This window comes from Mobula hypostoma, chromosome 5, assembly GCF_963921235.1.
Source record: "Mobula hypostoma chromosome 5, sMobHyp1.1, whole genome shotgun sequence".
In the NCBI taxonomy this organism is placed as follows: Eukaryota; Metazoa; Chordata; class Chondrichthyes; order Myliobatiformes; family Myliobatidae; genus Mobula; species Mobula hypostoma.
Window position 1 is genome coordinate 26,017,529 of NC_086101.1, and position 14,098 is coordinate 26,031,626.

The 14,098-nt window shown below is 43.5% G+C and overlaps 1 protein-coding gene across 1 annotated transcript in view; it reads right to left on the reverse strand.

Annotated features, from left to right (window-relative positions):
- Window positions 1-752: 752 nt before the first annotated feature.
- Window positions 753-14,098, reverse strand: part of LOC134347292 (uncharacterized) — an 87,539-nt gene continuing 74,193 nt past the window's right edge. Inside the window, exons 7-8 of the mRNA XM_063049692.1 lie at window positions 10,440-10,532; window positions 753-1,071 (exon numbers count right to left, since the gene is read on the reverse strand). Of these exons, the coding sequence (XP_062905762.1) occupies window positions 910-1,071; window positions 10,440-10,532 (255 nt within the window). The 3' untranslated portion in view covers window positions 753-909. The remainder of the gene's footprint in view (window positions 1,072-10,439; window positions 10,533-14,098) is intronic.

Genomic DNA, 14,098 nt, shown 5'->3' on the forward strand with positions numbered 1-14,098 from the left:
ACGATTTCAATGTGAAAATCCAGCTCTCACCCCCTGACGTTTATGGTAATTCCATCAGTGAACGCCCCACTATCAACCTTCTGGGGAATTACCATCGACCAGAGACTCAACTGGAATAACCATTTAAAGGAGAGATAGATAGGTTTTTGACTAGCCAGGACGTCAAAGGTTATGGGGAGAAGGCAGGAGAGAGGGGATAACTGGAAAATTGGATCAGCACACGATTGATTAGTGAAGCTCACTCGATGGGCCGGATGGCCTACTTCTGCTACTATATCTTATGATGGATATGGTCTTATGATGGACACAAGCATCCCACCTTTTAGGACATCTTCAGAACTTTGTGCAATAAGAAGTTATGATGCATTATTAAGAATCCTCTCCACCATGTACATGCTCTCTACTCATTACTACCATCAAGAGCATTTTAAAAACAGTTTCTTCACCTGTGCCATCAGATTGACAAACTGTCAATGTGTTATTCCCCTATTGTACTGATGTATTTATTTACTTATTTCTTGTAACGTAGTAATTCTCTGTCTTCACTGAACTACTGTCACAAAATAACATTTTTTTTACCCTAATACCAATGTTAATAAATCTGATCCTAATTCTGATTCTCAGAATATATATATAACACATTTCTTTAATTCTAAGCAAAGATGGCAAAGAATACAGTTTTCATTGATGAATGCAAAGAGAAAGCTTTGATGACAAGTGATTCTTAAATTCTTCCAATTTTTTAATCCAAATCTTCGTCGGAATACTAATACAAATGTATTACATGAAGCATCCCTCTTTGGGCAGCAAACCATATTTAAGCATAGCATAAGTAAACACTTCTCAAATTTTCGTATCTCGGGCTCCAATAGATTAAAATCTCTGTGCAGAGAATGAAGTCTTTAGTTATTATGGTTGGTGCCGATCATCTAAGGAAAAAACAATTCCACTTGTGTTCCGCACTGTAGCATACTCTACCATTTCTTTGGGAATGTGGATGTTCCTTTTTCCCTTGGTATGTTTAGGCCACTCCAGTTCAGCATATTGTGTGCCAGCTTCTTCATATGTTTTCTGTTAAAAAGACAAACACATTACTGAAAAGTTCAATGCCATCAATTCTTCATTGAATAAATTCTGAAGGACATCAGTAAACAATCTGGATTTCTACAACAATAAACAAGCTGCTAGAGAAACTCAAAGAAATAGGCAGCACTTGTAGAGGGAATTGAACAGCTCACAGTTCATCTGAACTGAGATTTTAACAACAGTTCATCTGAGTCCATAGTTACCATTAGTCTCATGTCATAGTTACCATTTACGAGGTTTGCTATTGCAATTTCAGGTATATTTGATTATAAGACTGTTTCCCTCAGAATGAATCAAACTGTGGATTATATATTTCAGGATTCTTGTAGTTGGCCCAATAATTCACCTGCATTAGAATGTCAATTATCAGAGGAACTCAGCTACTGACTTTAGACGAGCAGCAAGGGAGTCAGAGAGACGACAAGAACAGTAGAGCAAAGATCTTGCTGTCACTGATGAGAAGGAAGGAGAATATGGTGGAAGGACATACTCAGCTTGAATCTCCTATGCCAGAAGACCCACGATATGCTACCTGGGCGTAGACAACAGTGTGCGCATCTATCAGAGGCAGGTAAGGGACTTGCGTTGATGGTATTCTTTTGTCGTTGCTTTTCAGTTCTGAGAAGATGATGGGCATGCTATATTGGTACTGGGATGTGTGGCAACACTTGCAGGCTGTCCCCAGCACACTCTTATCTGTGTCAGTTGTGATGCCAATAATGCACCCTGTTATAGGTTTTGATACGCGTGTGATAAATAAACAAATCTGACTGTGAATCTGATTTTGAGGAATTAAAAGGGATCACGTGAGTGTTTTTGCAGCTCACAGCTAGAAGAAACAAATTGCATCAAACTCTGAAATAGTAACACTTGCAAAAAAAATTGCAACTGTGTCCTGACTTATTGCAGTTCAGTAAAAATAAGCTTCTTTTAATTTATTTTTCCTTGTAACATAGTCTTGATGATAAGGCCAGTGTTTTGTCATTGCTAATTGGCCTTGCAAAGGTAGCAGTGAACCATCCTCTTGAACCTCTGCAATGCTTCTGAAGTAGATGTTCCCTGATACTGAAACAGGAGTCAGCAGGTATAATTTGTGGCTGAGCCTGGAGGCAGTGGTGTTCCCCTTCTCCAGTTCTTCCTTTCGAAGTTCGAGACTGTGAGTGTGGAAGCTGAATGTCTTCATAATCTAAGCAAGTCATTGCTGTGTGTTTTCTGAATAGTGCTAACTCATTGGAGTGTCTGCCAAAGGTGCAGGAAATGATATGTTGTGATAAGGATACCGTGATTCTACAAGGGGATGTGGAGAGATTCATGGACAAGTACAAGACTGGCAGGTTAAGGACAGGAAGTAAAAGGACATGCGCTTTATTAAGATAAGCCACAAGAGGAAGATTGATATTTACAGTAAATGGAGACAATGTGGAACTGGGAGAATTTCGAAAGGACCTAGGTGTTCTGGTGCATAAATCATAAAATGGTGGCAGGTAACAAGTAGCAAAAAGTATTTTGGCCTTCACTGCAAATGGGTTTGAGTAAAAAAAAACAAAATGATTTATTTTGCAATTTGTGCAGAGTGTTGTTGAGACCACACGAGAACTGAATAAAGTTTTGATCCAAAAGACCATAACGCATGTGATCAGAATTAGGTCATTCAATGCATTGGTGTTTGGTGCCCCATTCGATCTTGCCTGATTTATTTTCCATCTCAAACACATTCCTCTCTTCTCCCATAACCTTTGTTGCCTTCATTAATTATGTAGCTGCCAACCAGCACTTTAAATATCCTCACTGGCTTGGCCTCCACAGCTGTCTGTGGCAATTAATTCCACAGATTCATCACCCTCTCACTGAAGAAATTCCTACTCATCACTATTCTAATCGAAGTCATGGAAGGGAGGTGACAGGTGAAGCCAAGTGGGCAGGAAAGGAAAAACTGCTGGAGAGGAAAGATACTGATAGAAGAGGAGAGTGGACCATGGGAGACAACCCCTGCAGATTTATCTGTAAAGCGTTCCCTCACTGGAAGGAATGTTTGCGGACCTTAATAAAGGTGAATGGGAGGACAGAGTGCTTTTGTGGCTTGCAAGGATAAGTGCTGGGAGGGAGATAATTGGGAAGAGACGAATGGACAAGGGAAACTTGGAAGGTGTGATCGCTCCAGTGACTCTAATTTCTTTATCCAGCTTGTAATTTCTTCAGTGATTTGCAAGAGATACTTCAGGAAATGTTTCCACTTATAGGTTATTTTATTGTGTGCCTCCAAGTATCCCAAAACCCCTTTAGCAATTGCATTGCTGACCACTAATTTCAGGCAAAGTGTTCCACTTATGAACAAAAATGCAATGTAGTAAAACTGGAGGCTAAATGCAAACAAGTAGTTTATGTTACTAAGAGAGATAAAATAATTTAGATCTGTATTAGTTGGATTTTAGAAGAATGAGGGTGATGTCTGAAAATATCTATGATCCAAACAGGATTTGACAGGGCAGATGTTGGAACACTTTCCCACTTTCTTGAGAAAAAGGGATATAAAAACAAGGTAAGGAGTCGGTCATTTAAAATTGGCATACACAAAAATTCTGCTCACTGAGGATGTAAACATTTGGAAATAATCTTGCCTGAGGGTGTTTGAGACTGGATGACTAGAACCTTTTAAAGCAGCGATGATAGAGTGAAGAAAAGTTTTAGATAGACTGACAGATGAATAGAAGGATAGGGAGAGATGGCACTGAAGAGAAATTGAAGGAAGGGTATTTAAGACTCTGCTCAAAAGTCATATGCATTAGGTTACGTAATGTGTTTATGTAAGAATTTATGTAAAGGCATATGTAATGGTAAGGTTATATCTAAGACTGTACTGTGAACGTTGTAGGATATTTCATTGAATTACTTTCTGTAGAAGCCGTGTGATCTGCTGTTTGTGTTTGAGGTACCACTAAATAAAAGGAGTTGCGATGTTTATGCTTAGGAATGTCGTGTCCACCAATCAGGATGACGGAACTCGGACAAGGTTCTACAGTATGCTGCGCAGAGGAACATTGTATGGACACTGAGTTGGGTCGAGGTCTTTCTTGGTGGAAGAAGGAGAGAAAAAGCTTAAGATATCCAGCTGTCTGATCCGATCCAACAGGAATACACTTCTCGATGGAGGTGAAAGGGGAACTCCTACCAGTGAACAGTGAATAGGAGTTCGTGTTATGAGTACATCAGACACATCAGATTGTGGAAGGTTTGAGCTCCAACCTGTGCACATTTGTTTTAGCTATGATGGGCTCTTTGGTTTCTTTTTTTTCTTTCTTCTTTAATTGTGGTTTGATTAAGTTAATATTTATAAATATATTTTCTTTATAATTGTATGAAGTGCACGGTCTGTTATGTCTTGCCGAATGGCAATTGCCTGGGGGCAGCAGTTACACAGTATTAACACGGCTTGCGAGACATCCCAACTCCCCAGTTTTGGTAGGTATCAGGACATATCAACCCTAGATGTTCGGAGCCTGAAACAGGTGGTTTTCTCACTGCTGAGTCTGGTGGCTGCTAGCAAGGAACTAACGAGCTGCATCTTTAGAGATGCCCTGTATAAAGGGGCTTCACATAGATCAGGTCTGATCATACTGATTGACAGGAAAAGAACTGAAGGTGATATTGGTCTAATTTTCATACATTGCATTTCCTTGTGTTTTAGAATAAATACATTAGAACATACACACAATGACCACTTTATTAAGCACATCAGCATACTTGCTTGTTAAAACAAATATCTGATCAGCCAAACTTGTGGCAGCAACTCAATGCATAGATGTCACGGTCCTTTCCGTGAAGTCGCATTCTGGTTCCATGGACTCAGGACTCCAGGTATTCCAGCAGATCCTTGTTTGGTTGTGCTAATCATAGGCACTTGATTCCCATCTTTGGGCTTGGATATAAGTAGCCTTGGGGTTGAGTGTGGGCTGCTGGTGTGTCTTGTCAGTCCCCCTTGGAGCAAACTGCAATGGAAGGCTATTAAAACCATTTGAGATCTCTAGGCCTGGTTGGAGGACCACAACTTCATGGAACCTTGTTGCCACTCGTTGAAGGAGACTTTGTGGTATGGATTCGGCTGTTTCCCGGGCCAGCTGAGTGGCCGTCAGCCACTCCGAGCTACGCACGGATCTGACTGTTTTGTAGTCAGCGGAGGTTTCTGGCTGTAACTGCGACTCAGAGCAACCCCGAAGCAGAGATGGAACTATCTGTCCTTCTTTGGTGTTTGTCTCTTCTTGTCCTTGCCTCTGTGGAGGAAGCAGACCGTTCTGACGTTGCCCTGTGGGGGGATCTGTCTTGTCTTGTCCTCGCCTCCGCGGGGTAAGTCAGGCCGTTCTGCCATTGCCCTGCGGGGGGCGGGGTTTCATGTCTTGTCTTGTCTCTGCCTCTGTTGGGTAAGTCCGGCCGTTCTGCCATTACCCTACAGGTGGACCTGTACCACCATGGTGTGGAGGGGTAGAGTCCCGGGTTGTCTAAGTATAAGTCCTGGCTCTATGTCTACGTACTGTCCTGTCTCATTTTCGTGTCGTGTTACCGATGCGTCCTGGCTTCTCGAAGGACAAGTCCCGGCTCTATGTTGATGCTCAGTTCCCAGTTGGTCACTCAGGTCCAGCCTCCGAGTTATAAGCCTCCAACCCTCAAGATCAGTCCACAGCCTCCCAGATCAAGACCCAAGGCCCCAGCCTGCAGCCAAGCTCAAGATCCAAGACCCCAGCCGGCAGCCAAGCACAAGCTCCCAGGCCCCGGTCGGCAGCCAAGCTCAAGATCCCAGACCACAGCCGGCAGCCAAGCTCAAGATCCCAGACCCCAGCCGGCAGCCAAGCTCAAGATCCCAGACCCCGGCCGGCAGCCAAGCTCCGAGAACCCTAATCTCGAGGATCCCAAGCTAAGCTCCGAGAACGCTAATCTCGAGGATCCCAAGCTAAGCTGCAAGAACACAAGCCCTGGAGGAACGCTGTCTCATTTGGCCGTATTAATGGGTATTCATATACGGTTGAATGACAATTACACTTGAACTGAATTGATGTTAGGGGGAGGATCACTGGACTAAACACTAATATAAACATTGAGACAATGGTGATTTCCAATGAGAATATCCAGCTCTCACCCCCTGATGTTTATGGCATTTCCATCAGTGAACACCCCACTATCAATATCCTGGGGAATTACCATCGATCAGAGACTCAGCTGGAATTTCCATATAAAGGAGAGATAGCAACACACATCAAAATTGCTGGTGAACGCGGCAGGTCAGGCAACATACCTAGGAAGAGGTACAGTCGACGTTTCAGGCCAAGACCCTTCGAGGGACTAACTGAAGGAAGAGATAGTAAGCGGGTGGGAGAGATCCAAAATGAGAGGAGAAGACAGGAGGGGAAGAGATGGAGCCAAGAGCTGGACAGGTGATTGGCAAAGGGGATATGAGAGGATCATGGACAGGAGGCCCAGGGAGAGGGAAAAGGAGGAGGGGGAGGAACCCAGAGGGTGGTCAAGGGGTGTAGTCAGAGGGACAGAGGGAGAAAAAGGGGAGTGAGAGAAAGAATGTGTGCATAAAAATAAATAACGGATGGGATACGAGGGGGAGGTGGGGCATTAGCGGAAGTTCGAGAAGTCAATGTTCATACCATCAGGTTGGAGGCTACCCAGACGGAATATAAGTTGTTGTTCCTCCAACCGACTGTGGCTTCATCTTTACAGTAGAGGAGGCCGTGGATAGACATGTTGGAATGGGAATAGGATGTGGAATTAAAATGTGTGGCCACTGGGAGATCCTGCTTTCTCTGGCGGACAGAGCGCAGGTGTTCAGCAAAGCGGTCTCCCAGTCTGAGTCGGGTCTCGCCAATATATAGAAGGCCACATCGGGAGCACCGGACGCAGTATATCAGCCCAGCCAACTCACAGGTGAAGTGTCGCCTCACCTGGAAGGACTGTCTGGGGCCCTGAATGGTGGTAAGGGAGGAAGTGTAAGGGCATGTGTAGCACTTGTTCCGCTTACAAGGATAAGTGCCAGGAGGGAGATCAGTGGGGAGGGATGGGGGGAGGGGGGACTATTGGACAAGGGAGTCGCTTGGGGAACGATCCCTGCGGAAAGCAGAGAAAAGAGGGGAGGGAAGGATGTGCTTAGTTGTGGGATCCCGTTGGAGGTGGCAGAAGTTACTGAGAATAATATGTTGGACCCGGAGGCTGGTTGGGTGGTAGGTGAGGACCAGGAGAACCCTATTCCTAGTGGGGTGGCGGGCGGATGGAGTGAGATCAGATGTGCATGAAATGGGGGAGATGCGTTTGAGACCAGAGTTGATGATGGAGGAAGGGAAGCCCCTTTCCTTAAAAAAGAACACCTCCCTCGTCCTGGAATGAAAAGCCTCATCCTGAGAGCAGATGCGGCGGAGACGGAGGATTTGCGAGAAGGGGATGGCATTTTTGCAAGAGACAGGGTGAGAACAGGAATAGTCCAGATAGCTGTGAGAGTCAGTAGGCTTATAGGAGACATCAGTGGATAAGCTGTCTCCAGAGATAGAGACAGAAAGATCTAGAAAGGGGAGGCAGGTGTCGGAAATGGACCAGGTAAACTTGAGGGCAGGGTGAAAGTTGGAGGAAAAATTAATAAAGTCAACGAGCTCAGCATGCGTGCAGGAAGCAGCGCCAATGCAGTCGTCGATGTAGCGAAGGAAAAGTGGGGGACAGATACCAGAATAGGTCCGGAACATAGATTGTTCCACAAAGCCAACAAAAAGACAGGCATAGCTAGGACCTGTATGGGTGCCCATAGCTACACATTTAGTTTGGAGGAAGTAGGAGGAGCCAATGGAGAAATTACTAAGAGTAAGGACCAATTCAGCTAGATGGAGCAGAGTGGTGGTGGAGGGGAATTGATAGGTCTGGAATCTAAAAAGAAGTGGGGCCAGAATAGGTTCGGAACATAGACAGACCTAATCAGTTCCCCTCTACCATCCTCCCGCCACCCCACTAGGAATAGGGCTCCCCTGGTCCTCACCTAACACCCCACCAGCCTCCGGGTCCAACATATTATTCTCCATAACTTCCGCCACCTCCAACGGGATCCCACCATGTAGCGCATCTTTCTCTCCCCCTCCCACTTTACACAGGGATTGCTCCCTACGTGACTCCCTTGTCCATTCACCCCCCCCCCAACCCATCCCTCCCCACTGATCACCCTCCTGGCTCTTATTCTTGTAAGCGGAACAAGTGCTACACATGCCCTTACACTTCCTCCCTTACCACCATTCAGGGTTCCAGACAGTCCTTCCAGGTGAGGCGACACTTCACCTGTGAGTCGGCTGGGGGGATATACTGCATCCGGTGCGTCCGATATGGCCCTCTATATATTGGCGAGACCAGACGCAGATTGGGAGACTGTTTTGCTGAACACCTACGCTCTGTCCGCCGGAGAAAGCAGGATCTCCCAGTAGCCACATATTTCAGTTCCACATCCCATCCCATTCTGACATGTCTATCCACGGCCTCCTCTACTGTAAACATGAAGCCACACTCATTGGAGGAACAACACTTTATATTCCGTCTGGGTAGCTTCCAACCTGATGGCATGAACATTGACTTCTCTAACTTCCGCTAATGTCCCACCTCCCCCTCGTACCCCATCCATTATTTATTTTTATACACACATTCTTTCTCTCATTCTCCTTATTCTCCCTATACACATTGCCCATACTCTGTGTTCCCCCCCTCCCCCTTTTCCTTCTCCCTGGGCCTCCTGTCCCATGATCCTCTCATATCCCCTTTGCCAATCACCTGTCCAGCTCTTGGCTCCATCCCTCCCCCTCCTGTCTTCTCCTATCATTTTGGATCTGCCCCTCCCCCTCCCACTTTCAAATCTCTGACTAACTCTTCCTTCAGTCCAAGAAGATTCACCAGATTGATTCCTGGGATGGCAAGACTTTCATATGAAGAAAGACTGGATGAACTGGGCTTGTACTCATTGGAATTTAGAAGATTGAGGGGGGATCTGATTGAAACGTATAAGATCCTAAAGGGATTGGACAGGCTAGATGCAGGAAGATTGTTCCCGATGTTGGGGAAGTCCAGAACGAGGGGCCATAGTTTGAGGATAGAGGGGAAGCCTTTTAGGACCGAGATTAGGAAAAACTTCTTCATACAGAGAGTGGTGAATCTGTGGAATTCTCTGCCACAGGAAACTGTTGAGGCCAGTTCATTGGCTATATTTAAGAGGGAGATAGATATGGCCCTTGTGGCTACAGGGGTCAGGGGTTATGGAGGGAAGGCTGGGGCGGGGTTCTGAGTTGGATGATCAGCCATGATCATAATAAATGGCGGTGCAGGCTCAAAGGGCCGAATGGCCTACTCCTGCACCTATTTTCTATGTTTCCATGTTTCTATTCCTAGGCATGCGGCCTGGCCTGCTGCGTTCACCAGCAACTTTGATGTGTGTTGCTTGAATTTCCAGCATCTGCAGAATTCCTCTTGTTTGCTTATTAAAGGAGAGATAGACAGGTTTATGACTAGCCAGGACGCCAAAGGTTATGGAGAAAAGGGAGGAGAGAGGGGATCACTGAAAAAATTCGATCAGCACACGATTGATTAGTGAAGCTGACTCGATGGGCCGGTGGCCTACTTCTGCTACTATATCTTATGATGGACATGGTCTTATGTTGGACACAAGCATCCCACCTTTTAGGACATCTTCAGAAGGTGGTGACATAAGAAGCTATGATGCATTATTAAGAATCCTCTCCATCATGTACATGCTCTCTACTCATTACTACCATCAAGAGTATTTTAAAAACAGTTTCTTCACCTGTGCCATCAGATTTATGAACTGTCAATGTGTTATTCCTCTATGGTACTGATGTATTTATTTACTTACTTCTTGTAACATAGTAAATCTCTGTGTCTTCACTGTACTGCTGCACAAAATAACATCTTTTTACCCTGATGCCAATGTTAATAAATCTGATCCTAATTCTGATTTTCAGAATATATATAACAAGTTTCTTTAATTCTAAGCAAAGATGGCGAAGAATACAGTTTTCATTGATGAATGCATATGGAAGAGAAAGCTTTGATGACAGGTGGTTCTTAAATTCTTCCAATTTTTTAAATCCAAATCTTCATCGGAATACTAAGGCAAATGTATTACATGAAGCATCCCTCACTGGGCAGCAAAACCATATTTAAGCGTAGCATAAGTAAACACTTCTCAAATATTCCTATCTCAGGCTCCAATAGATTAAAATCTCTGTGCAGAGAATGAAGTTTTCAGTTCTTATGGTTGGTGCCGATCATCTAATGAAAAAAACAATTCTACTTGTGTTCCGCACTGTAGCATACTCTACCATTTCTTTGGGGATGTGGATGTTCCTTTTTCCCTTGGTATGTTTAGGCCACTCCAGTTCAGCATATTGTGTGCCAGCTTCTTCCTGTGTTTTCTGTTAAAAAGACAGACACATTACTGAAATGTTCAAAGCCATCAATTCTTCACTGAATAAATTCTGAAGAACATCAGTAAACAATCTGGATTTCTACAACAATAAACAAGCTGCTAGAGAAACTCAAAGAAATAGGCAGCACTTGTAGAGGGAATTAAACAGCTCACAGTTCATCTGAACTGAGATTTTAACAACAGTTCATCTGAGTCCATAGTTACCATTAGTCTCATGTTATAGTTACCACTTACGAGGTTTGCGATTGCAATTTCAGGTATATTTGATTATAAGACTGTTTCCCTCAGAATGAATCAAACTGTGGATTATATATTTCAGGATTCTTGTAGTTGGTCCAATAATTCACCTGCATTAGAATGTCAATTATCAGAGGAACTGAGCTACTGACTTTACAGGAGCAGCAAGGGAGTCAGAAAGATGACAAGAACAGTAGAGCAAAGATCCTGCTGTCACTGATGAGAAGGAAGGAGAATATGGTGTAAGGGCACACTCAGCCTGAATCTCCTATGCCAGAAGACCCACGATATGCTACCTGGGCGTAGACAACAGTATGCGCTTGTATCAGAGGCAGGTAAGGGACTTGTGTTGATGGTGTTCTTTTGTCGTTGCTTTTCAGTTCTGAGAAGATGATGGGCATACTATATTGGTACTGGGATGTGTGGCAACACTTGCAGGCTGTCCCCAGCACACTCTTATCTGTGTCAGTTGTGATGCCAATAATGCACCCTGTTATAAGTTGCGATCCGCATGTGATAAATAAACAAATCTGACTGTGAATCTGATTCTGAGGATTTAAAAGGGATCACGTGAGTATTTCTGCAGCTCGCAGCTAGAAGAAAGAAGTTGCATCCAACTCTGAAATAGTAACACTTGCAAAAACTTTGCAACTGTGTCCTGACTTATTGTCGTTCAGTAAAAATAAGCTTCATTTAATTTAGTTATCCTTGTAACATAGTCTCGATGATAAGGCTATTATTTTGTCATTGCTAATTGGCCTTGCAAAGATAGCAGTGAACCATCCTCTTGAATCTCTGCAATGCTTCTGAAGTAGATGCTCCCTGATACTGAAACAGTCAGCAGGTGTAAATTGTGGCCGAGCCCAGAGGTGGCGGTGTTCCCTTTCTGCAATTCTTCCTTTCGAAGTTCGAGACTGTGAATGTGGAAGCTGAATGTCTTCATAATCTAAGCAAGTCATTGCTGTGTGTTTTCTGAATAGTGCTAACTGCAATCAGCGTCTGCCAAAGGTGCAGGAAATGATATGTTGTGATAAGGATACTGTGATTCTACATTGTGATGTGGAGAGATTCATGGACAAGTACAAGACTGGCAGGTTAAGGACATGAAGTAAAAGGACATGCGCTTTATTAAGATAAGCCACAAGAGGAAGATTGATATTTACAGTAAATGGAGACAATGTGGAAATGGGAGAATTTCGAAAGGACCTAGGTGTTCTGGTGCATGAATTATAAAATGATGGCAGGTAGCAAGTAGCAAAAAGTATTTTGGCCTTCATGGCAAAGGGGTTTGAGTAAAAAAAAAACAAAATGATTTATTTTCCAATTTGTGCAGAGTGTTGATGAGACCACACTGGAGTACTGAATAAAGTTTTGGTACAAAAGACCATAACGCATGTGATCAGAATTAGGTCATTCAATGCACTAGTGCTTGGTCCACTATTCGATCTTGCCTGATTTATTTTCCATCTCAAACACATTCTCCTCTCTTCTCCCATAACCTTTGTTGCCTTCATTAATTATGTAGCTGCCAACCAGCACTTTAAATATCCTCACTGGCTTGGCCTCCACAGCTGTCTGTGGCAATTAATTCCACAGATTCACCACCCTCTCACTGAAGAAATTCCTACTCATCACTATTCTAATCGAAGTCATGGAAGGGAGGTGACAGGTGAAGCCAAGTGGGCAGGAAAGGAAAACTGCTGGAGAGGAAAGATACTGATAGAAGAGGATAGTGGACCGTGGGAGACAACTCCAGCAGATTTACCTGTAAAGCGTTTCCTCAGTGGAAGAAGTGTTTGTGGACCTTAATGGAGGTGAATGGGAGGACAAAGCGCTTTTGTGGCTTGCATGGATAGGTGCTGGGAGGGAGACTGGTGGGAAGAGACGAATGGACAAGGGAAACATGGAAGGAGTGATCCTTCCAGTGACTCTAATTTCTTCATCCAGCTTGTAATTTCTTCAGTGATTTCCAAGAGATACTTCAGGAAATGTTTCCAATTATAGATCATTTTATTGTATGGCTCAAATTTTCCCAAAACCCCTTTAAAAATTGAGTTGCTGACCACTAATTTCAGGCAAAGTGTTCCACTTAAGAACAAAAATGCAATGTAGTAAAACTGGAGCCTCAATGCAAACAAGTAGTTTATCTTACTAAGAGGGACGAAATAATTTAAATCTGTATTGGTTGGATTTTAGAAGAATGAGGGTTATGTCTTAAAATATCTATGATCCCAAGAGGATTTGACAGGGCAGATGTTGGAACACTTTCCCACTTTCTTGAGAAAAACAGATATAAAAACAAGGTAAGGAGTCGGTCATTTAAAATTGGCATGCACAAAAATTCTGCTCACTGAGGGTGTAAACATTTGGAAATACTCTTGCCTGAGGGTGTTTGAGACTGGATGACTAGAACTTTTTAAAGTAGAGATGATAGAGTGAAGAAAAGTTTTAGATTGACAGATGGATGAATGGAAGGATAGGGAGAGATGGCACTGAAGCGGAATTGAAGGAAACATATTTAACGCTGTGTTCAAAAGTCATATGCAATAGTTTTATGTCTTTATGTCTTTACGTAAGACTTTATGTAAAGGCATATGTAACGCTAAGGTCCTATGTAAGACTGTACTGCTAACGTTGTAGGATATTTCATTGAATGACTTTCTGTAGAAGCAGTGTGATCTGCTGGTTGTATTTGAGTTACTCTTAAATACAAGGAGTTGTGATGGTTATGCTTAGGAATGTCGTGTCCTCCAATCAGGATGATGGAACTCGGAGAAGGTTCTACAGTACGCTACGTAGAGGAACATTGTATGGACACTGAGTTGGGTCGAGGTCTTTCTTGGTGGAAGAAGGAGAGAAGAAGCTCAAGAGAGCCAGCTGTATGATTAGATCCAACAGGAATGCAGTTCTCGATGGAGTCCAAAGGGGAACTCCTACCAGTGAACAGTGAATAGGAGTTCGTGTCATGAGTACATCAGACACATCAGATTGTGGAAGGTTTGAGCCCTAACCTGTGCATATTTGTTTTAGCTATGTTGGGCCCTTTTGTTTCTTTTTTTCTTTTTTTCTTTAATAGTGGTTTGATTAAGTTAACATTTATAAATATAATTACTTTATAATTGTATGGAGTGTATGGTCTGTTATTTCTTGCCAAATGACAATTTTATGGGGGCAGTAGTTACACAGTATTAACACGGATTGCGAGACATCCCAACTTCTCAGATTTGGTAGGTACCAGGTCATATCAACCCTAGATGTACGGAGCCTGAAACAGGTGGTTTTCTCACTGTAAGTCTGGTGGCTGTTAACAAGGAA